Genomic DNA, 24,109 nt, shown 5'->3' on the forward strand with positions numbered 1-24,109 from the left:
CGGATAAAGTTTCACGCCGAGACCTCAGAGGTATCCAAGCAGTCCCACCTGACTGTGCATTTACACATTTTTTATTGTCCAAGCAGGTACTCCTTTTATTCATTCCATTTTTTTTCAGATATAAATAGTGATATTCTACCAGGTTGGGATTATTTTACATGTTAAAAACCTAACCACTTTAAGATTTTACAGTCGACTCTGTTAGCATTTTTAACTAAATAAATAAATACAACAATTAAAATGTTGACAACCATACTGCATTTAATTTGTTTGATGAATTTCAGTTTTATTCTCGGCTAACTTTTTAGAAATAATTGTATTTGTAGTGCACCGTATATTTACAATGAATTTCAAGGTATTACATTTTGACGTTTTTTAAAAAAATTTTACATTTGAAAAGATCTGCAGCTAAAAGTGATCTAGATATGGGCCCCGGGCCTCGAGTTTGACACCTGTGCATTAGCGAGATGATTGACAGCTGGCAAAGATAAACAGTGGCGTTTTGCCCAGTAATGGCAGCTATACACCTACTTGTTTTTAGTCCTTTTCCATTTTACTTTGCACCCTCCTCTATCCTCCTCAAGCCACTTTGCTTTGATCCACTTGTGTATCTGTATTTTAAATGACTCAATTACGTGGGACCCCGCAGTGAAAATGACGGATGTTTTCCACTATTTGTCCCACCCTGACCCCCCTCCTGGCCTCCACCGGTCCTATTCTCCTCTTGCGCACAAATTGTCTCCTGATAAACGTTTGCCTGACAGGAAATAATAGCTAAATGGTGTTGTTTGTGAGCTTTTTGCACCGGGAGTTGACAAAAGAAGTTCGCGCAAGTGTTTTTTTTTTTTTTTTCCTTTTCTTTTTTTCCATTTGTGGTTGTTGCAGGTAATTCTTCGCAACGGGCCACCGACAACAAGAGCTGACGACGAAGCCAAACATCAGTGGCCGCGGAAAGAAAAGCGCATTGGCGAGCAGGCGAGACAGCAGTCAGGGAATTGTTGGTGGCATTCTTCGCTTCCGCCTCACACTTGACGCCAGCAAACTCATCTCCCCAAAAACGGCAAGCAATGATCCCCAGACTATTGTAGTGAACAAATACACAAAGTGTGTCTTTTTTCAAGCTTTGGATGCCATCTTATGGATAGATACATGGATAGATGATGGATGGATGGATGGATGGATAGATAGGTACAGATAGGAAGGTAAATGAGTGGATGGATAGATGAGAGATGGGAAGGTTACTGAATGGATGGATGATGGATACATGGCTTGATAGATGATAGGAAGCTTAAAGTAAAGTCAACCCAAACATATTTTTTCAAGAATATGTTCTATGCAGGCCCACTAGTTGAAACAGGGCATTCTAATAAATATCGCGTTCGTGGAATAAGAGTGTTAATCCACTCGTTTTTAGCCATCTCGGGGGGGCGGCCATTTTGTCACTTCCGTCGACTGAAAGTGACATCACAGTTGCTCAGGGCTTAGGTAATAACCAATCACAGCTCACCTGTTTTCTGAAGCTGATTGGTCGTTACCTGAGCTCTGAGTAGTTATGATGTCATTTTCAGTCGACAGAAGTGACAAAATGGCCGCCCCCTGAGATGGCTAAAAACGGGGGGGATTTTGCTGCTTAAAGCAGTCAACGCAACATTTTTTTTTCAAGAATATGTTCTATGCAAGCCCACTAGTTGAAACAAGGCATTCTAATAAATAATGCGTTTGTGGAATATGTGTTAATCCACTCATTTTTAGCCATTTCAGGGGGCGGCCATTTTGTCTTCTGTCGACTGAAAATGACATCACAACTACTCACAACGACTAATCACGGCTCAGATTCAGAAAACAGGTCAGTGCATTTTGCTGCTTAACTCATATTCCACAAACACAATATTAATCAGAATGCAGTGTTTCAACTAGTGGGCCTGCATAGAACATATTCTTGAAAAAAAAAATGTTTCGGTTGACTTCCGCTTAAATGGAGGGACAGACAGACAGGTTGATGGAAGGACGTTTGGCTGAACAGATAGGTGGATGGACAGATGGACGATAGATGCACCGACAGATAGACGCATACAGTACATACCAAGGTTGATGGATGATGGATGGGATAGCTGGCTAGATAGACAGACAGATCAAAATCAGAGAGCTTCTGCTGTAACCTCGGAATGCTCTGATAATGTAGCATTGTCCCAGCACTTAAACACTTAAACACTAAAAAAAGTTGCCAGCAGTCTCCAGGAGCGAGCGAACAGCTCCCATCCATCACGACAACACACGCAACCAAACAAGCAAATAACCAGCGACATTAAACATTTACAACATCCAAAGGGAGCGAATGAGAGCATCCTCCGACAACCCCCTCGTCCGTTCGCTGCATCACAGCCACGGATCGAACAGCTTTAAAGGACTTGTGCCAGCAGACAAAACCCCAGCAGCGGACCCCCTCCCTCGCTCTCCCCCAACAGTCGAACGCAAAGGGGAGAGGCGCAGGCAAATGAGAGGGATAAATCTATTGATTTGGAGATCAACATGCTGCATTACACATTGCTGCCCCCGGGGTATCTGGGAGGTGGAGGTGGGGGGGGGGGGGGGTTGCTAATGGGAGGGGGGCTGCATAGTAAGGCTTCGATACAGTGAAAGCATTTTTAAAGAACACAGGTTTTGGATGACTTTTTGATTTGCTATTGATGTTGGAACACAATCAGGTTTGGATTCACTGTCTAAACGCAACAGGTTTGAAACTTATCATGTTTAATCACTGCCATTGACGGCTAAAGCATGTCAAAGATGCACGCAAACCGGGAGGGTTTACAGTCAATGAGTTTTTAAATGTGATAAGTAGCCCGCGCTACTTACTGCCGGAGTTTTCGGTCCCTCGGTATCCTTATGTGTTTTTACGAGAAAATTAACAGACTTGCCTTCCGGTGACACACTCTTAAGGGCTGGGACTAGTAGGTCACGACACTTTGTTGTTATTTGTTATTCTCTACCTGCACAGGCGGTGGCGAGATCATACGTGGTAAATTTGACTTGGTTCAGGTCAGTGGCCGAGTCCATTTTGTATCTTATAAAACAAAGCTACGATGCTGCTTTTCTAGAATACTGTAAAAAAAAAATAATAATAATAATAATAAGACCATGTGTTCAAAAAGATTTCACATTTAAAAAGAAGACAGAAACCCAAATAGGATTCTGCCAGTCACCTGAACCTTTGTTTTGCCAAAAGAGGAAGTCCAAGTTATGACGTTTTAACCTTAAATGATCATGTTAGAACATGAATCATATCTCATAACAAAACAAAAAAATCCCATCATTACACTTATCACATTATTACGTAAAATGTATCATGTTAAAATGTGAAACTCATCACATTAAAACATGAAACTTAAAATGGTACAGTGTGAAACTTATCATAAGGTGATATTGACCTTTTATTTTTTCATCTGGTGTGCCATCACGCTTCTGTAGAAATGCCACATATCTGTTCCAAGCCCCCTAAAAACCAACCGCAATTTGTTGTTACAATTTTGATGAAAAAACAATATATATAAAAAAAATATATATATATATATATATATACACATATATATATATAGATATATAGATAGATATAGCAATACAGTGCATCAATCACAGCTCTGTAACCTAATCCAGTGTTGAAAAATTATTGATTCCTGCCGACTCCTGTTGTCGATGATGGCGGTGGTCGTTTAGCTACATCTTGTTGTAACAGGAGACGGCAAAGTCTTCACACTCATTAACCTCCAACATGGAGCAGCAGGCAAAATATTTCTATTTTACCATCAATATTTCATCACCGGCTCAGGCCAAACAATGCCAAAGGGGGGGCTTTCTGACCGTAATGGCCCCATCTGTCTATAGATCTAAAGGACAGGAGCTGGCAATGGCTGTCCTTTGACACCAGAAAATAGGCTTTGACATCAATGGAAAACACATACACACGCACACGCACGCACACGCACGCACACAGCAGAGGGCCCGTGGATGTTAGAGAGAGCCTGCAAGGCAAAGTGTATCCTGCCATGTTTCCTCACAGATGGTCTCTTGATGTCCTTGCGAAAAGATCAAGTTTCTAGAGCGACGAGAATGTGTCTGCTCACACCGGCGCCGTTTTGTACGCACACAATGAACAAATTATGACATTATGAGTAGGAGATGCAGACACCTTGATCCATTAGCTACAAACCTACTGTTACTGTATGTATGTATCTATCTATTATATATCTATCTATTATATATCGATTTTATATATATATATATATATATATATATATATATATATATATATATATATATATATATATACTAGTGCTGTCAAACGATTAAATTTTCTAAACTAATTAGCAACATTTTCCATAATTAATCGCGATTAATCGGATTTTCCAATTACAATTTTTTACAAAGCTTGGAACCGATATTTACTTCAGTAAAATCTTGGCATTAATATGAAAAAAATATAAAAGTATATTTTGATTCAAAAACTGTTCTAATAGCTTTTTTTGACCCTTGAATAATATTTTTTTTCCAGCTTTTGATCCGACGTGACACTGACGGTTTTCCGGTGCGTATTGCGTTCACTTGTTATATTATTGCTGTTTTGTTGTTGTAATGTAAAGTGCTTTGTTACAGCTGTAGCTGTTATGAAATGTGCTATAAAAATAAAGTTGTATTGTATTGTATTGTATTGTATAAAACAGGGGTCCCCAACCACCGGGCCACCATATGAAAATGACCCAGATTACAATTCACCCTCCTGAATCACTTTGTATGACCTCATCACAAATCCGGCACCACTAGCTTCAACCACAAACCTCCCGGGAGTGGTCCATTACCACTTACCAGTTAAGCATTAGGTGAAATGTGCAGTGTTTTTGATGCCTTAACTAACAGTAATTAAAAAAAACACACACACACACACACACACATTGGCCGGAAGGAGCTGAGCCGCATTGTGTGTCTACCTGGACGCAGGTAGGGCCACAGACGTCATAATGGACCCTGGGCGAATGGGGGATTTTTGGGCTTAGGTTACGGGCAAAAAAAAAAAAAGAGCGGGGGCGGTGATGTTGGCCTGTAATTGTGGGTAATTAACCCCCCCTTTGGTCATTGTCGCCACCTCATTGTGCGACAGAATAAAGGTCAGCGAACGTGAGGGCTTTTCTCCTCAGACAGCTCCATGAAGAGCGCGCATTGAATGGGCACAAAAGACAGGAGAACTATGTTGAGTTCACTCTTTCGTGCATTCAAACCAAACGTCGACGACAGAACCTCAAGCGTAAATGCACTCGTCGGTCAAGGAAAGTGTCTAGAAAGATTTGTCTTCATGGATTTGACTTTTGGGCCACTGCAACTCAAGTGGGAAAACTCAATTTTGTCATTTAAAGCAGGGGTCCCCAACCACCAGGCTGCGGACCGGTACCGTGACGCAGGCTACTTTGCATTGGGCCGCAGCGGGCCACACAGATGAAAGAAAGAAAAAAAAAAAGTACAGTACTTACGGTTTATTTATTATCTGTGGCTGGAAAACATGTTATTTTGAAAAGTGACCGGATTCCCTCCGTTACATCCATCTATGACTGACTCTTAACGCACGGCAAGTTGTCTCCGTCGCGTAACGCTAATATTAAATGCAGAAGCTAGCAAATGAGTAAAATAGACGTATTTGGAAAGTCCCCTTTGGACGGGGAATAGTTACAGGGCAGCGGAGGGTATAGACTTGTATAAACTGCTCCGTGGCAGAAATAAAATTGGCAACCCAAACCTATTTTTTTCAAGAATATGTTCCCTGCAGGCCCACTAGTTGAAACACGGCATTCTGATTAATTCGGCGTTTGTGGAATATGAGTTAAACAGCAAAATGCACTCGTTTTTAGCCATCTCCGAGGGCGGCCATTTTGTCTTCGGTCGACTGAAAATGACATCATAACTGCTCACAGCGACCAATCACGGCTGACCTATTTTCTGAATCTGAGCCGTGATTGGTCGTTGTGAGCGGTTGTGATGTCATTTTCAGTCGACAGAAGACAAAATGGCCGTCCCAGAGATGACTGAAAATGAGTGGATTAACACTTATTCCACAAACGCATTATTTATTAGAATGCCTTGTTTCAACTAGTGGGCTTGCATAGAACATATTCTTGAAAAAAAAAATGTTTGCGTTGGCCGCCCCCAGAGATGGCTAAAAATTAGTGGATTAACACTTACTCCACAAACGCAATGTTTATCAGAATGCTGTGTTTCAACTAATGGGCCTGCTGGGAACATATTCTTGAAAAAAATGTATTTGGGTTGACTTCCGCTTTAAAGTACACTAAAGTGGTGCCTTGCGATACGAGTGTACTGAAATAGACCTCAAAGTGGCTTTGTTTAGCAACAATTAAAAAAAAAAAAAACATCTCGTCGAGGAGTGGTCTACTTCTCGTTCAAATCAACGGAAAAAGTATTGGCCAAATATAGGCCTGCTGGCAACCGCTGCGTCGTCGTTCGGTGATGCCGCACGAGCCTTTCACGATGAGCGAGCGCGAGCAAGTGAACGCCCAATTTAGCACCCGAGACTCGGCATCTTAGTAAATCGGACACTCGGCGACTAAATGGCAACAACCTTGATTCCAGGCCCGTCCCAACTCTTAAACGCAAGTGTCCCTTCACCTCATCTCCAGCGAGGTCAGGTGAACAACGAGCTCCTTTGTATTTTGGCTTTGTGCGCAGTGACAGGGACTTGAGGGTTAGTCGACCCTGACTCCCGAAGAGACGGGGAACGGCACGGGACTCCATTAGGGCAGCCTCCGCCAACTTTTCATGTTGTGCTATTGTTACGCATGTCTATCTACCCCCCCCCCCCCCCCGAGTGGATAATGATGGGTAATTGCTCCCGGGTCAAGGATGATTAATTCCCTTGGTCAGGTGTCAGCGCAGGTAAGAGGGAGAAGATGGAATATGAGAGGCGCCACACGAATGAATGGGCGAGTATCCCAGCATGCATCATTAAGGATGTCTGAGCTTTAACGAGTGAAATCAACAACAGAGCGGTACTTTAAGGTGGAATAATCCAAACCTTGGAAACACACACATGGGTGTATTCCGCTTCTCTTACCAAGCACATTTAGATTATGTGAAGACTGTGATGGCTTGTTGTTTCTTGATCTGTTCCCTGAGATCAGCGGCGGGAGACAACACATTTCCATGACAACGTAGTGGCATTAAGAGAATTAACAAATACTACCATGAATAAATAATTAGAGTGAAGACATTTAGAGACGAAGGTGAAAAGTGGTCTAAAATTCACCACTGCCTGCGAGTGACTGCCGACCAGTCCAAAGTGTACAGAGCTTCTATCGACAAAATTATTCTTAATTCATTCACTGGCAGACATTTTCGGACGATCTTTTACCCTAACGTTTGAAAGAAAATTGAAAAAAAAAAATCGAAGTAAGTTCCTGGGATTGAATGGCTGGACCGTGAAAAGTAAATTTGTCAATGAGTTAAATTCATTATAGAAATGAATTATTATTCAAAATGTTGCTTACGATTCGTAAACATGTACCCTGTTATTGACAGTCCAGGGTGTATCTCGGGGGGGTGGGGGCGTAATTGTCTTAGGTTACAGTTTTCGAAGTGACTGAACGGCGTAAAATGAGAACAGAACTGAAAAAGGCTACAGTGTTTGGCTATGCCCGTCTTTAGATTTAAACCCTATAGAGCATGCTACATTTCACCTGCTGAAGAGGAGACTCAAGATAGTAACCCCCCCCAAAAAGAACAAAAACTGACGAGCCGCGGCGACCACTTTCGCCCAAGTCCATCTCCGGACTTAAACCCTAGAGAAGTCAGATTGAGATTGATAGCTGTCCCCGATCGCTTCACCCCCCCCCCCCCCCCCCCCCCCAAACTCCCCACCCGCTCGCCCGCCTTCAGCTTGACTGACTAATCTGAATACGGGGGCCATTTCAGACACTGATTATCTTGCAACCTGTGTGCGTGTGACAGTAAATGCTGGGGCCGGCCGGTAATTGACCAGGCAAAGACTGAGACGCCTGCCGTGTAATTGAGCAGGAGCTGGGAGGAGGTGGACGGGTGAGTTGGTGGCTAGGAATGGGGTGGGGGGGGGGGGGGGGGGTCTCCCGCAGCACTCAAAGGGTCCGAGGTGTCGTCATTGCCCATTAGACCCGGCGGGGGGTCCCCAGACCCGACGGGAGGTCCCCTTATGGCCGCGGACTTCGCCGCTGACACCTTTCAGTGATACACTGACAGAACTGTTCATGACTGGAACATCTCACATTAACGTTAATGGAATTTTACTGAACTTTAGCCCACTTTTACCTGGGGGAGAGAAAAAGTGGAAGCACTGCAAATAGTTGCCAGGGGTGTTTGTTTATTTACTCAACTGCAGATGGGGAGGACTTTATTTGGAATCATTTTAAACAATGTCACTGACATATTTTCCATTAATCAAGACTTTTGTCAATTGTCTATAATTGTGAATATAAATATTTCTTTGTCCATACTGCTTATATATATATATATATATATATATATATATATATATATATATATATATATATATATTTTGAGTCATGGATCGGATCGTTTTTTTTGTATGAAGGGAGAGAAGAAAAAAAAAAAAGCTAAATAGAACTTTGTCTTTTATAAAACGCTTTTGCCCATTAAAAAAAAAAAAAAAATCAATTCCTAATGTCTAATATGGCCGTTTAGGATTTAATAGATGGATAGATAGATGGATGGATATAGATATATGCACGCAAAATCTTAAGAACTGAACCTATGTTTTCCATGTACAACCATCAATTCAGAGAAATACTTTATACACTAAATAGTGCGATGCACGGGTACACACGGGGACAAAGGACAATTGCAATACCCATCCGAGCACTTAATTTGACTTTTATTCATCCTTATTGCCATTGGAAACAATAATGATCACAACACAGTAGTCACCATCAGGTTCATTTTAGAGTGGCCTAATTTTGAACGCGGTACTTTTGAATGGAACCAACAAATCGCAACGATTTTCTGTGTAGCTCCTTCGGAGGTTCACTGCTTGTTGCTGGAGAGACCCTGCAGACGCTGATGCTCCTTGAGCCTGCGGTGGAAAGATCTCTAGTGAATTCCATACAAGGGCTCCTCAGTTTATGACGGCCCCGACATGTGACGCTCTGAGCTTACGAACGAAACGGTGCGCGGCATGAAAGCTCAGTTAAACCTGAGAACGCCCCTGTACAGTAAAATACAGCGGCAGGCTGCGCATTTGCTAATCGGGCCTTCAGTGGAGAATCTTCCCGACTTAATCCATCTCTTACTACATTTACAATTTACAGAAACCATCAATACTGTACAAAAAAAAAAAAAACGCGGGCAACTGTGCCAAGCCATTTTATAACATAAAAACTTTGTTGCTCTGAGCAACCAATCAGAGGACAGAAAAAAATGCTGACATCATTGTAGGGCAGCTAGTAGCTAGCAGATTAGACCGACATAGCAACACAAAGGCTCAAATGTGACTTGACAACAACAACAACCAAAAAAAAAAAATCTAATATCCACACAAACATTAGAAGCGATACGAAAGGTCGAGAATTGACTGTTGGGATTTAATTAATAAAATTTCATGGATGAAATATAAGAATTTAGGTGGCGCTTCTGAGAGTGCTTAGGCCGGCCTAAAAGGGTCAAATGGAATATTTTAAGAGTGTTCCAGTGTTGTATTGGCTTGGCCATCACCGCAGCGGCGTTGCTGAGAGGGACACTCACCTGACAGCGTTGATCCTAATGAATCCCGAGGCGTCGCACGGGTCGTAGTCTCCCTGCACATCCATGCTAGAGAGACAAGAGACAACGACAGCGCAGCCAGTGAAACGTTGGTGAGCAGAGCAATGAACAACCCGAGATGTGAGGCCTCATTAACCGCTGGGAGAACCGCACCGTTGATAAAGCGTTCCGCGGGAATAATGTGGCTATCGATTCCTCCATCGGTGCGCCACTTGAGCATTTTTTTTTTTTTTTTTTTTTGCCACGAACGAGTCAATATTGGGCAACAACAGAAAGAGACGCTCAATTTGATAAAACAATCCCATCATATCAAGTCGACCAGATGGGGCTCTAATGCAGCGGTTGTCAAACTGGGGTCCCCGTACCATCAGGGGATTGCAACAACATAGCGCAACAGTGGGTCAACATACCAGAAAGTGAGGTTCAGGAATTCGAGTTAAGACAATTAATTGAATATCAAATTCATCGATAATCTTGACGGCAAATTGACTTTAAGAGTGTCCGAATCCTCAGAATTTCAATCTCAACAGTGAATACTTTCAGAATTCTAGTAGTCCTTCCATGAAAGCAGATTTATAATCTTTGTGTGGAATCAAAATAAAACATGATGCAACAATCTGCTTTTACTTTGGAAAACAATGAGCAACATTTTTGCCTATTTTCTGACATGTTATGGAAACAAACGAGAATCTTAATTCATTTAGTTGTACATTTTCTGCACTGTCTATTTAAAAGGATGACCTGTTTTTGAAAGTAGGGGTTGAAATTACAACACATTTGTTTTTTAAATCCGATTAATTGGCAAAATAAAACGACAGATTAGTCGATTACATTAAACCCCTGCTATTCACAGAGGGCCTTTTTTTAAAAAAAAAAACCCAAAACAAATTCTTAAAAAAAATGCTGATTAACATTGATTATGTTTTCCACAAAAACAGAGGGCGAATTGTGGGTGTGTGTGTGTGGCGCCCCAAAATCCCACCCAAAGCAATAATAAACGACTTTATTTATATAGTGCATTTCATAATAGCTACAGCTGTAACAAAGCGCTTTACATTACAATCAACAATAGCAATAATATAACAGGTGAAAGCAATAAATAAAAACAAAAAACAAAACAAACAAACAAAAAAAAATCGCAATATGCGAATCTGTACTTGCCGAACTGCAACATCTTTTGACAGATGTTTACATGTCATTACTATTTCTTATTAGTGATATTTATGTGAACACACTTATGTTAATCATTTTTCACATTCAGTAGGAAACTGATAAATAACACTATCCAACTGTTTATTTTTCGACAAATCTCTGCCCAGTGTTCACATTTTCAAATGATCAAATGATCATTCCTAGAAAATTACAATGTCCCACCACTAGTGAGCCATCTTTAGAACAGGCTACTCATGTGGCCCATGTCGGTGACCCCGGTTCTATTCATTTCTGCACTTCACTTTAAAACGACAAGAATGGAGGAAGTCCACTCCAGTTATCAGTGGCTCAGCTGGCGTTTGGGTTTTGAGGAATTTGTTAGAAAAAATGTCTCCCTCGTAAGGTGCCCCCCCCCCCCGAACCCAGAAAGTTTGAGAACCCCTGATTTAAAGTTGTTCTTGGGTTCATCTGCAGGCCTAAAAAAAAAAAAAAAAAATGGTGCTAAATCAATGTCTCGCTCTGCATCGCCATCCCTCCTGAGCGAGCGAGCGGCGCACAAAGGCGTACGGCCGCGCGGCGGGTAATTACGGCAGTTTTCTACCTGCCGCGCTTAATACACTGCCCGGCCCGAGTCCTCTCCCGGCCGCCCAGTGTTTTCGCCTGGCGTTCATTCTTTGCGAGCACTTAGCCAAAGAGGAAATTGCCAACAAATGATAGGATAAACACTATAAAAAAAAAAAATAAAAAAAAAAAGAAAGTCTGACAACTAAATCATCAACTCTCAATACAAGGCTCCCTGCCTGGCACCTGAGCGCCATTATGAGTGAGTGGCTTTGGAGAATATGGCAGCATGCCTGCGTGTGCGTGCGTGCGCGCGCGCGCGAGCGTCGCTGGCGGAGACCCTGCCGTCTAATTGAGAGGCGAGCGAGCAGACAGGCGAGCAGGGTGACATTTCCCTCTCAGATGGGTGCAGTGACGGGCTGTGTTACCACTGTGCTAATGATGCCGTTTACTGTTGCCCACGGAGAGACGGCGAGATGCCGGCGGGGGGGGGGGATGGTTGTGGGCGCGTGTGTGTTGCCGTCGTGCAATAACAAATGTGTGTGCCTACCCGTTCAAGGTATAGGAGTCTACAAGAGCCAGTATGCACTTTTTTAAAAATGTTTTTAGCAATGTAGTGGGTAAAAAAAAATTAAAAAAAAAAAAAAAAAAAAATATATATATATATATATATATATATATATATATATATATATATATATATAGAATGTAAAGAAAAAAATGTAAAAAGTAAAATTACTGTACGCACGTCGTGAAGTGGAAGTGCGTTGGTGTGTGCTTTAAGGGGCGTGGCTGAGTGAGTGACTTCAGGCGCTGGAATCGGGAGGGTTTGTAAGGGTCCAGGCGTGAGTTGCCCAAAGCAGCTCCTTGCAAGTGTTGTCATTTTGGATTTGTAATTGACAGTTTGTGCAGCAGTGACTGAGGCTCTCCTTGCCCACGTATGGGGGCATTACACGACCTTAATACTAAAAAGAAAAAGAAAAAAAGTTTTCTTTGCATGTGTAGGGTGCACACGAGGGCCCAGCGTGGATTTTTTGGAGGCCGATTCCGATATTTGGCGGCATAAATTTTAGATGAATGATTGATCGGCTGATTAATTAACAAAAAAAAAACAAAAAAAACAATGAATAAAATCACTGCTTATTTTGGTGCTTTAACGCTTACAACATTGAAGATATGAATTACAAGCGGGACATTTAACAGTTTAAAAATACTTTATCCTTTCGTATTTAACCTCACAACAGAGAGAAAAATCAGCAGGAATTGTCTGAGGAGGTTTGTTTTGGGGGGGGGGGTGAATGTCATTATCTTTCTCTTATGTTATAATGTGTTATGTGTAGAAAAACAATTAAATAGGCCAAAAAAAAAAAGTTCATTAATCGGCCAATTTTTGTCGATTTTAAAAGCACTGATTTCAGTAGATTGAATCGATTGAGCTTAAGTACATATACTGCATATATAACAATTCAAAATAAGTCGGAGTGGTGACGCATGAATTAATTACTGCCACTTAAACTAAATAAAGCAGGCTACCACTCGGTGCATTTTACTGGATGCCTTTGTCATTTGTTTCGGGACATTTGTGGTGAGCTCTTTTGTGGGGACCTCAGGGCCCATCTGTCAGTGGAGCCTGAGGACTTTGTGATGGTGAAACACAACACCTCAGTCACACAACAAGGTCGCGACTTTACACTAACAACTGAGCTTATTCTCGGACCCCCGTCCCCGCAAAAAAAAAAAAAAAAAAAAAAAAAAATTGGCAGAGATTTAAACCAAACGCAATACAAGAGAAGAAGAAATGTGAGCAAACTCACCACACACATCATCAGTTATCAATGTTTCACTATTTTTATGTCGCACGATGCTTTACTTATTTTTGTACTTGTGTGACAATTTAAGATATTAAAAATGACACACATGACTCATCCTTTGCATCATAATTGTATTGGTGATTAAAGTTCAGATTAGGTGTTTCAACCCTCTACAGAGGTGAACGTATTTTTGCACTTAATAAACTGAACGTAAAACCCATCGAGTGCGAAATTAACCGAGTAAATCTTTTGAATGCGTGTCATTTGTCCGTTCCATTTTCAATTCGAAAAACAAAACAAAAATTGTCATTATTTTGTTACTCGTTTTTCTAATATAGCACAAAAAAAAAAAAACAACAACAACTTTTTTTTCCACATTTCAAAATTTGGGCTCCAAACAAAAATACAAAATGGAAAAACGGGCTACATGAATTTGATTTTGCTATTTAATAGGTCGGACTTACGCGACCCAAAAGTTTTAAAGCACCGCTTGTTTTTCTAAAATCAAGGCTTCAACTTAAAAAAACAACAACAAAAAACCCCCCTAATAATTTAACTCCTTCATCACCAGGCAGATTAATTTTAAATCCAGTGAACCCAGGCATTTCCAGTTTGACACTTTCATGGGACTTTCAATCAATTAAATGATTACTTAAAAGCTATTTAATGTAATTTTTGTTAACATGATTTAATTCATTGGCTCAATTTTTTTTTTGCTTGCGCCAAAAGGTGAGTTGAATGACTTAATAGCGTTTGGTCTAAAGTGCTACTGCGCATATTTGTTTGCCCTATCATGTCAATTTGTGCTCGCGTATCATTTAGGCGAGTCTGCATGCAATTACAATCGACGAGACTCATCGAAAGGTGGTTTAAAATATCGTAAATGTACAACTCGATAAAGTGTCTGGCCGCTGATGCATTTAGATCAGCTCCAATTTAAGCGCTTGGCCTCCATGTTGGTGGATACCCACAAAACCCTTTCGGGGGTTAATCCGGCCTGTCGATTATTCGCCGATTGTTGTAACTCGAGGCGGGGGCTTGGTCCCGAGCACCCCGCGAATGGCGTAGCTTCACTTTAGATAATAATATATCATCGCTGAGCATATCTTGACTACACTGATGGATCAGTTTCAGTTTGCGTCTGTAAATTCACAAAAGGTGACGAAAAGCCAACGTGTGACACCTCACCGATTGTGCGATTGAAAAGCGACCGCACGGACTGGGACACGAACACGAACAAGCGCTCTTTTACCCCTTTCGACTCCTTTTTCGCTTGTACGGAACAAAATAGAGCGTCTGCTTGCCAAAGCAGTGTGAGAAACGAAAGGGCCGTGCACTCGAAGGCATCGCTCCTCCTGACCCGCTTAACAAGCATGACACTTTTGCGACTTTCCTCTTAAAAGCCCGCTCAACATCATCCCTCTCTCCTCTGGCTGAAAACACTATTCGCCGCCTGACTCCAGGGTACAAGCGGAGTGTGTGTGTGTGTGTGTGTGTGTGTGTGTGTGTCGGTGTGTGTGTGTGTGTGGGTGTGTGTGTGTGTGTGTGAGAGACTCAAGTGGGGACAGAGAGGCATATGGAGGGGTTTTTACTTTGGTCAGTGCTGAGCCTGCCCACAGGGCATCGGGGGTCACCTTCCTGAACAAACCCACTGTTAGCGCGGCTGCGGGGTCACGGGGGTGCGCTGAAGAGGGGAAGGGGGATCGGGATCAGGGGGGCCGGCCCTGACGCTCCTCTTGATGTCTTTGTGCGTGTAGCGTGTTGACGGAGGCCGCGGGAGTACTCGGGCGAGCTGACCTGACGACGGGCGGGCCCGGCCAACGTGTGGGATGGCGGCGCTGTGCAACCCCCCCCCCCCCCCCCCCCCCGAGAACGACAATACGCAGATGGCAACCTGCGAACGAGCACCCGCGTTGACGCGTCTATACATGGCTGCTTGTCCTTAAAGTGGATGTCAACCCAAACGTTTTTTTTTTTTTTCTCAAGAATGTGTTCTATACAAGCCCGCTAGTTGAAACAAGGCATTCTGATAAATATTAAGTTTGTGGGATAAGACTTAATCAATCGTTTTTAGCCAACTCTGGGGGCGGCCATTTTGTTTTTTCTATCGACTGAAAATGACGTAGGAACTGCTCAGGGCTCAGTTAACGGCCAATCGCGGCTGATGTGTTTTCTGAAGCTGAGCCGTGATCGGTTGTTACCTGAGCTCTGAGTAACTGTGATGTCATTTTCATTTTTTTTTTTTTTTTTTTTTTTTTTTTTTAAAGCGGAAGTCAACGCAAACATTTTTTTTTCAAGAATATGTTTTATGCAAACCCACTAGTTTGCGTTTGTGGAATAAGTGTTAATCCACTGATTTTTAGCCATCTCAGGGGGCGGCCATTTTGTCTTCTGTCGACTGAAAATGACATCACAACTACCCCACAACGACCAATCACCGCTCAGATTCAGAAAACAGGTCAGCCGCGATTGGTCGATGTGAGCAGTTGTGATGTCATTTTCAGTCGACAGAAGACAAAATGGCCGCCCCCGGAGATGGCTAAAAACGGGTGGATTTTGCTGCTGAACTCATATTCCACAAACCTAGTAATAATCAGAATGCCAGAATTTAGACTAGTGGGACTGCATAGAACATATTATTGCAAAGTATTGTGGGGCGTTGACTTCTTCCTGAAACGCACACAAAGATGGTGCACATGCTCATCGTCGCCTTCTTGGCTTACCTGACCAGCTCCTCGTTATACAGAGACTTGGGCGACTCTCGTCCAAGGATGTAAACCTGGCCCTTGAAGACGGACAGCTGCACTTTGCCTTCAATGTTCTCCTGGGACTTGACTATGCAGTGGCGCACAAAGTCAAACTCTGGACTGTACCAGAAGCCTGAGAGAGGAAACACAACACCTTTAGCGTACTGTTCGGCGGCAGGTATTGGCAAGGATTGTTTATTCCCTTTATTTACAACCATCCTGATTTCCAAGTTGGCGTCGACGTAAAAATGTCAACAGGTAGCACGCCGTTTTTTTTCCCCCAGTTTGTTTTATCCTGTATGTGTGACCAACATTTTTTTTTTTTTTAAATTCAAATAATTACTCTATCACTTTACTATTGCATTAGCGTACAGTAGGCTAGTGATAGTCTATGGTGCATTCCCACTGCCAATTCTTTCAAAATTCGGGTAATATAAGAATGGAACACCGTCATAACCAGAGGACCATCTGTACCTACTGAATAGGAGACGAAAGGCACCCCCGAAAAAAAAAAAACAACCACTGACAGAGGCTGCGGCGAAATGTGTGGCCAAGTCCGGCTCAAGATTTATGCTAACAGAGCTTGAACCTGCCAAAAGTGGAGATTGACTCCCCGGAAACAAACAAAACCAAATGCATTCGACATTCTCGATACGATTCACCGTATCAAAAAAAAAGAAACGGTAACAGGACGGTTGCTGCTTCTTTGTGGATGGATATGTGGATGGTGTGCGTGTAGAATTTCGAAGCTCCCCCTTGGCGTTTTCCAGACAGATGGGGGCGGCCCGTGTCTGCATTTGTTCGAGGAGGTCCCGCGCCACTTGGCAGGGGTCCTCCTCTGATCAGCACCTGACCTCCACCTCGTCGTCTGTCCTCGTCCAAATACGAAAGCCCTCCACGCTCTACTCTTTTTAATCTCTCTAATTATTGTAATCTAAGTATATTAGTTGTCCATTAGCATTAATAAGCGTGTTGTCCGTCTGAAGGGCCTTGCTGGACTGCGTGCATTTTACAGATTGCACTTGTTTTATTCTTTTAATCCATCTCTCTGCCGGGATAGGGATACAAAGTCTCTGGAGGACACTGAATATTCTAGTAATGGAAAACAGATGCGGGACAGGTGGATTGTTAAAATAAGACACACCAGCACAAATGCGCACACACGCGCGCGCGCGTGTATCTGCTGTGTTATTAATGTTTTAAATCCAACGGGTTGCCTTGCTCTTTAATCCGGCCCACCGAGCATTTGCATGATCAGAAATCCTGTAATATATATATATATTTTTTGGCTGAAACTGACCAATTGAAATGTATTTACAGTATTCATTGTGAATTCATTCATTGAATAATATCGAATTGATAAGATTACCTTAGAAAGAGAAATAGCATTCGTTGCCTGTCCCCACTTCCTAAAATTGGATTTGACCATGAAATATGATAATTCAAATGCTTCAGAAATGTGATATCAATATATTTTTTGGGATTCATGTTATATTTGTTTCACTCTTTATCCCGACTATACGGAACTTTATTTTCTTAAAAAAAACAACAACATTTTGTCAATTACAATGACTGTATATTCACACTTAAGTCCATTTCCTGTGTACACTAACACAACGTCCTTTGAGATATCTTAAAGACACTTGATCGACGTGAAGTTGCATCATTCAGATCCTCTGCAGGCCGTAGGAAGGCTTAAAAGTAAGTTCACACACTTATTTCTCCGTATATAAGTTGATATTTCAACCAGCCGTTGATGCAACTAGTCGACGCATCAATTTAGCCACTCGGCAACGTTACCGTTAAAGCTTGGGGTTGACTGATTGCCAATCACATGTTTTGGACATGGATGCCTCGCTGAAATCAACACGTGGAAACACTTGACTAAAAATGAGACTGGTAGCAACGTGCAGTCAATTCTAAAATATGCAAATCTCCTTGCATTTGAGTGCTTCAAATTGCGCGTCTTAAAAAGGCTAATGCTAACGTTAGCTGACAGCCTCACATCAGCCGTCACCTAAATGATGTGTGGCTACATTTCGTATATATTTGCTAATTCTATACTAAAAAAACAACTAAAAAACACTCATGTTACTACTTTCAGCCCTGTTACACGTTTGAAAAGTTTCAGTACATAATACAATGACATAAATAATAAAGTTGCCCAAGATGCACCAATACACATTTTGGGCAACTCATCATGTGTATTACCAGATTTCCCTCGTTGAAAAAGACCAAACTTTATGTTTATTCAGTCATTTAATTGAGAATTATCATTTTATTACAAAAATGAAGAATTGCAAAGTTTTTTTTTGTTGTTTTTTTTTTTAAATCTCATTCGGCCCATCAGTCCATTTCAAGCACAGGGCTTTGCACCCTCCCCAGCCTTTTTCCTATCTTTCTTCTTTTTGGAATTTTTCTAAACGACTTGATTATGAAACTTTATTCTCTGGCCTGCTTGTTAGGGTAACACCTCTTAAGTGTGCGTGCGTGTGCTCGCGGCCTGTCTCTGGAGGGTATAAGTGAAGTGGCCAAATAGTCGCGTCTCTAATGGCACTGATCCTATTATGTGGATGAAGGTGCAGAAGAGACTGCGGGACTGAGCAGAAGGGAGGATTAAGACACCTGAGCTTCACGCACATACGCACGAAACGCACAAGTCAAGCTGGACGGACGGATGAACGCAACGTTATTTCCTATTTGAGTGACTTACCGTTGTAGACCAGTTCAGAGAACTTGACCCCGAGCCCTTGCTTGATTCTGCGCACCTCCTTGTCCATGGTGAACGTCTCAATGTCGAGATGGGCCTCCAACAGAATGGTACCTCCGGGAGTTTCATAGATCCCTGACAAATAAATATAACGGCAATTCATCGTATAATTGAATTTTAAGGAATTTTAAGAGGGTAAAGGGGGGCAATCATAATTTGCATTTGATCCCATTAGAATGCATTTCACAATTAAAGCGTCACAGATTTGAGTTGATCACATAGTGGACAAACTATCATTGGATTATCTTTTTTTTCTGAGTGCGGAGGGGGGGGGCAGCTCACAGGTCTCTCTGAACACATAAATATTAGTCATCTGCCGTGTGACGGACAGCTCCTCGCTAAATATGGGAGCGTGTGTCCATGCAGGCTAAATGACAGGGTAGGCGGCCCCTGCCAGCCAGCAGCGTGGACCGGAGCTCTGCCTATACCCTGCAATTTGCCCCCTCTGGTCGGGGAGGGGCTGAAAAAAATGAGGTGGCTGACAGCAGAAATGAAGCTGTCACTCAAATGTCAGATCAATCCCACCCACCCCCAAAAAAAAAAGGAGGTGTGAGGGGAGCGGGGGGGGGGGGGGGGGGGGGGGTACCACGGCGGTTACAGGCCGAACACCACTGCTATGCTATTTAATCGCCTGGTCTGTATGACTGCAAATCCTCCAGTGCCAGTCCTGACCTGAAAATGGAGAAGCACTTACTGCGGCGCTGGCGGCCAGAAGCCCAGCTTAGCCCCGTCGCTAATTGTCCAAAGCCTCAAACGGCCGCCACCTGAGCTTGAAGGGCTCGTGGCCTTTTTGGTGATCCGATGGGAGCCGTGCGGGGGCGCGTGGGGACATTTCCGACAGGCCGCTTCTATCAGATAAATAAGTTTAAACTGCCTTCAAGTAAACTTGGCTTAAAAATGGCTTAGCGTCTGAGGAAGAACAATTGGAAGCTATCTGCAAGTTGAGTTAAGGCTTAAGGAGAAAACACCTCCAGTGCTTTTCGAGGTTTTAATCTCAAAAAGTGACTACAGGTATGCAAAACTTGGAAGGCGGGCTATTTACCCAACCTACAGGCAAACCGTTGGCGTTGTGAAATACTATACAGTGCTAGTTTCAGGCACTAGCATTCATTGAAGTGGAAGTCAACGCAAACAGATTTTTTTCAAGAATATGTTCTATGCGAGTTAATCCATTTGTTTTTAGCCATCCGTGGGGGCGGCCATTTTGTCACTTCTGTCGACTGAAAACGACATCACAACCGCTCACATCGACCAATCACTGACCTGTTTTCTGAACCCGAGCCATGATTGGTCGTCGTGAACAGTTGTGATGTCATTTCCAGTCGACAGAAGACAAAATGGCCGCCCCCAGAGATGGCTAAAAAAACGAGTGGATTAACACTTATTCCACAAATGCAATATTTATCAGAATGCTCTGTTTCAACTAGTAGGCTAGCATAGAACATATTCTTGAAAGAAATATGTTAGCGTTGACTTCCGCTTTCAAGTGGAACGATTCGGTTCTCTTCTATTCGACACACTAACATCTTTGAAATCAAAGCCGATTTTCGTGACATCCCTACCACTTGTACTTTTAACTTTTATATTTACTTTTACCCCAGTATCACTTTCAGGTACTTTCAGCAAAACTGTTCATACGATGAGGACTTTCGACACTTTCTCCTCTATTGATTTTTAATGGTGGAGGTCTGGACTTGACTTTCTCGCTCATATTTTCAGGGGAGAGGGACGTGTCAATCTTCTTTAATAGTCTCCAACCAGTGATTTCCGGCTATCTCCGCCGGTGCACAAAAAAGGTCAGCGATCCGACAGCGCTGTGACAGGACTGCTGATTGTTTTGTGGCAACATTCTTTGACACAAATAAATATGACCTGACAAAAAAAAAAATAAGTACGACATCCACCTCGCGACCATCCTCCATTGTCATTCTTTGGAAGGACGCCGTCGAATGCACTCAGTGGGAGTTACCCAAGCACGCGGACACCTTGCCCCCCGCCCCCCCCCCACCTCTTCCCGTTGCTCTTCCCTTTTTGCTCCTTTTGTGCTGGCAACGGGAGAGAAAAGTGGGCTTCCCACTTCCCCCATTTCTACCTGCCAATGTGTCATGGCCGTTGAATGGTGCTGAAAAGGTGTGTGCGTGTGTGTGCGTGAGCACAGAGCAGTCGCCCTCTTATTTTCAACCGTTTGTGATGTTTGCCACAAGCAGAGACAAAGTGACAACACACTGCACAAGTGACGGACAGATGTTTTGCGTCCCGCGGAGCAGGTGCGCTCCCGTCTCGAACACGGTCAAATGTTTGTTTTTCTCCCGTGGATATTCGCGCGCGCACACACACACACACGACCGTGAATGGAAGTCTATAATTCCAAACACTTGCCCAAGACCCATTTTGCTTTTACCGACTCGAAGCGCTCATGTAAAATAACTGCAAATTGCGTAAAAGCTCCCGATGTGAAAAAGGAAAGCTTGAAGAGAAGAAAAGGTTTAAATATCGAGATGCGTTTCAATGTAAGGGCACACGCGAGCGAGGGAAATGTGGGAAAAAAAAAAAAGGGGGGGGGGGGGGGGGGGGGACGGGGAGCCTGCAGATGAACATGAAAGCATAATTGTTTTCACCTCGGGACTTCATGCCGATGAAACGGTTCTCCACAATGTCGATGCGACCCACTCCGTGTTTTCCTCTGAGGGAGTCACACAGTATTGACATTTTATTCATCAAATAATAATACTGAATATTCAACAATTCGACTAGAAATCATTTTGTTCTTCAGTGTTTATACACCTTCCGCTTCTTTGTAACAAATGACATGTAGAGACATTTACATTGAAATGTTAAAAATACCATTTTCATGTTATAGTATTTGAAGAAATTAAATAAAGACTTGGAGAGGGATCAATCAAGTATACTTTCAATTCAAATGTAAACAAATATTGCTTTTTTTTTTTTTTTTTTTTAATGCTTACCCGATCTCATTTAGAAATAAAAAGATATCCAAAGGGGTGTCTTTGGATATTCCTTGCTTCACACTGACCACCTTGACAGGGACACCTGGAGAAGAAGCAAAGATGACTTGATTTCATTTGACAAATTATGGAAAATAACCCAAGTGAAATATGTACGTAATTACAATGTTTTAGTTTGAGCCGCGCTGCAGTGAATTCAACAAAGTGGAGCGTACTTTTTTTTCGGAAACCTTTTCTAAACGTGCTCCCCCCCCCCCCCCCCCATGCAAGAAATAGCAACGGCAAGACTAAAGTGGAAGGGCAATTTGCATTCATAAACGTGCTGTCACTAGCATGCATTAGAAAGCCAGTCAGATGTACGTACAACGTACAACCTATTCATCTGCTTGCTGAAAAAAAGAAAAATGGGGAAAAAAATGATTAAAAAGTACATTTCCTCATATTGACTATGTTTTTTTTTAATAGAGGAAATATACTCAAGTGGAAATATAACAAACAATATAATAAACAATTTGCACATGCATTTTTGAAGTCATTCATTTTCACAATATGTGATGCGCATTTAATTTTAGAAAAATACACACACACACATTACTTGAATGCATTATGATCATCTGTGTGTGTGTGTAAGTTTGGGGGGGGGGGGGGTGGCACGATCAGCAAAGATGCACAATCAGGGTTGGCAAGTGCTTTCCAGCAGGCAGCTTCACATCATCCGCAAGTGGAGACATTCTTGCGGTTTCTTATAACCATACTTTGCGTGCGGCGATCTCATGCATGGACTCCAGCGGGCGAGTCTGTTATGTTCCGTAACGTACAGTACAGCGCACGCCTCACCTGCGCCGAATTTAAAGCGAATGACAGCAGCAGCTTCGATTGGCGGTTGGGAATTAAGTTGGTTGTGTTCGCTCCCACCACGGCGCAAATGCGTGTTTCTAACTGGGCCTGTCTTTGAAAAGACTAAAAGAAAGAAAACTCCAACCATGCACACAGTTAGCGCTTTGCACTACACTTGCACTAGGCATGAAAATGGGGCCTTCAAGTGGAAGTCAACCCAAACATTTCTTTCAAGAATATATTCTATGCAAGCCCACAAGTTGAAACAAGGCATTCTGATAAATGTGGCGTTTGTGGAATAAGATTCAAACCACTCGTTTTTAGCCATCTCGGGGGGGGCGGCCATTTTGTTACTTCTGTTGACTGAAAATGACATCACAACTGCTCAGGGCTCAGATAACGGCCAATCACGGCTGACCTGTTTTCTGAAGCTGAGCTGGAATATGATTTAAGCAGCAAAAAGCACTCGTTTTTAGCCATCTCTTGGGGCGGCCATTTTGTCTTCTGTCGACTGAAAATGACATCACAACTGCTCACAACGACCAATCACGGCTCAGATTCAGAAAACAGGTCAGCCGTGATTGGTCGATGTGAGCAGTTGTGATGTCATTTTCAGTCGATAGAAGACAAAATGGCCGCCCCAAGAGATGGCTAAAAAACGAGTGCATTTTGCTGCTTAACTCATATTCCACAAAGGCAATATTAATCAAAATGCCGCGTTTCAACTAGTGGGCCTGCTGGGAACATATTCTTGAAAAAAAATATATGTTTGGGTTCATTTTCTCTTTCAGTGGCAATTATTCAAAATGAGTCATTAAAATCAATAAAACTACAAGCAAACTCAAAGTTAGCTAAATCTAATTCTCCACCATGAGCTGGTGTTTGAAATCTTATGGTATACGCTTACCTGAAAAACGAATTGTTAGGCATGACCAATAAACTCAAATAAATATCGAGTGACAAGTATTCATTACAAGTCATTGAAATCAATAATGGTCAACTAAAACGCGCCACAAAAGGAGGCGACAACAAAGAATGGCTAATAAATTCAAAGGCTCGACGCATGTGAAAGCTGTGAAATTGTGGGCCGGGCCTTAACCTAATTCAATTAAACACACAGCTTTGTTACTCACCCTCTCCTTAACGCTGACACTGTCAGTGTGTGTGTGTGTGTGTGTGTGTGTGTGTGTGCGTGAGTATGAGACCAACTTACCAATCTCCCTATCAGATACGCGCATCGATAGTTTATTTTGTTGACCGGGAGACACCCACGATGACATCCATCACCCTGTCACCCTGCTGCTTAATTGCGCCCTTTAATGACAGACGTGGGCTAAACGTCGAGGGGGAGGACACAAAAAAGGAGTTCTTCCATGATTTGGGAAGGACGCTGATACAACAGCATTGGAAGGGGGGGAGAAAAAAAAAAAAAAGCCTGACATGTGAAGGACTTGACAA

General features: G+C 42.6%; 1 protein-coding gene across 4 annotated transcripts in view; it reads right to left on the reverse strand.

The window, feature by feature from the left end:
- Positions 1–8,906: 8,906 nt before the first annotated feature.
- ass1 (argininosuccinate synthase 1) overlaps positions 8,907–24,109 on the reverse strand; it is a 37,512-nt gene continuing 22,309 nt past the window's right edge. For all 4 annotated transcript variants that reach the window (XM_086053723.1, XM_086053721.1, XM_086053720.1 and 1 more), the window contains 6 exons: positions 21,815–21,899; positions 21,467–21,531; positions 18,792–18,923; positions 16,055–16,211; positions 9,790–9,855; positions 8,907–9,121 (listed from right to left, as the gene is read on the reverse strand). In XM_086053723.1, the coding sequence (XP_085909849.1) occupies positions 9,073–9,121; positions 9,790–9,855; positions 16,055–16,211; positions 18,792–18,923; positions 21,467–21,531; positions 21,815–21,899 (554 nt within the window). In that variant the 3' untranslated portion in view covers positions 8,907–9,072. The remainder of the gene's footprint in view (positions 9,122–9,789; positions 9,856–16,054; positions 16,212–18,791; positions 18,924–21,466; positions 21,532–21,814; positions 21,900–24,109) is intronic.

The sequence above is a fragment of the Filicampus tigris genome, chromosome 15 (genome assembly GCF_054856515.1).
Source record: "Filicampus tigris isolate MCC_2025a chromosome 15, RoL_Ftig_1.0, whole genome shotgun sequence".
NCBI lineage: Eukaryota > Metazoa > Chordata > Actinopteri > Syngnathiformes > Syngnathidae > Filicampus > Filicampus tigris.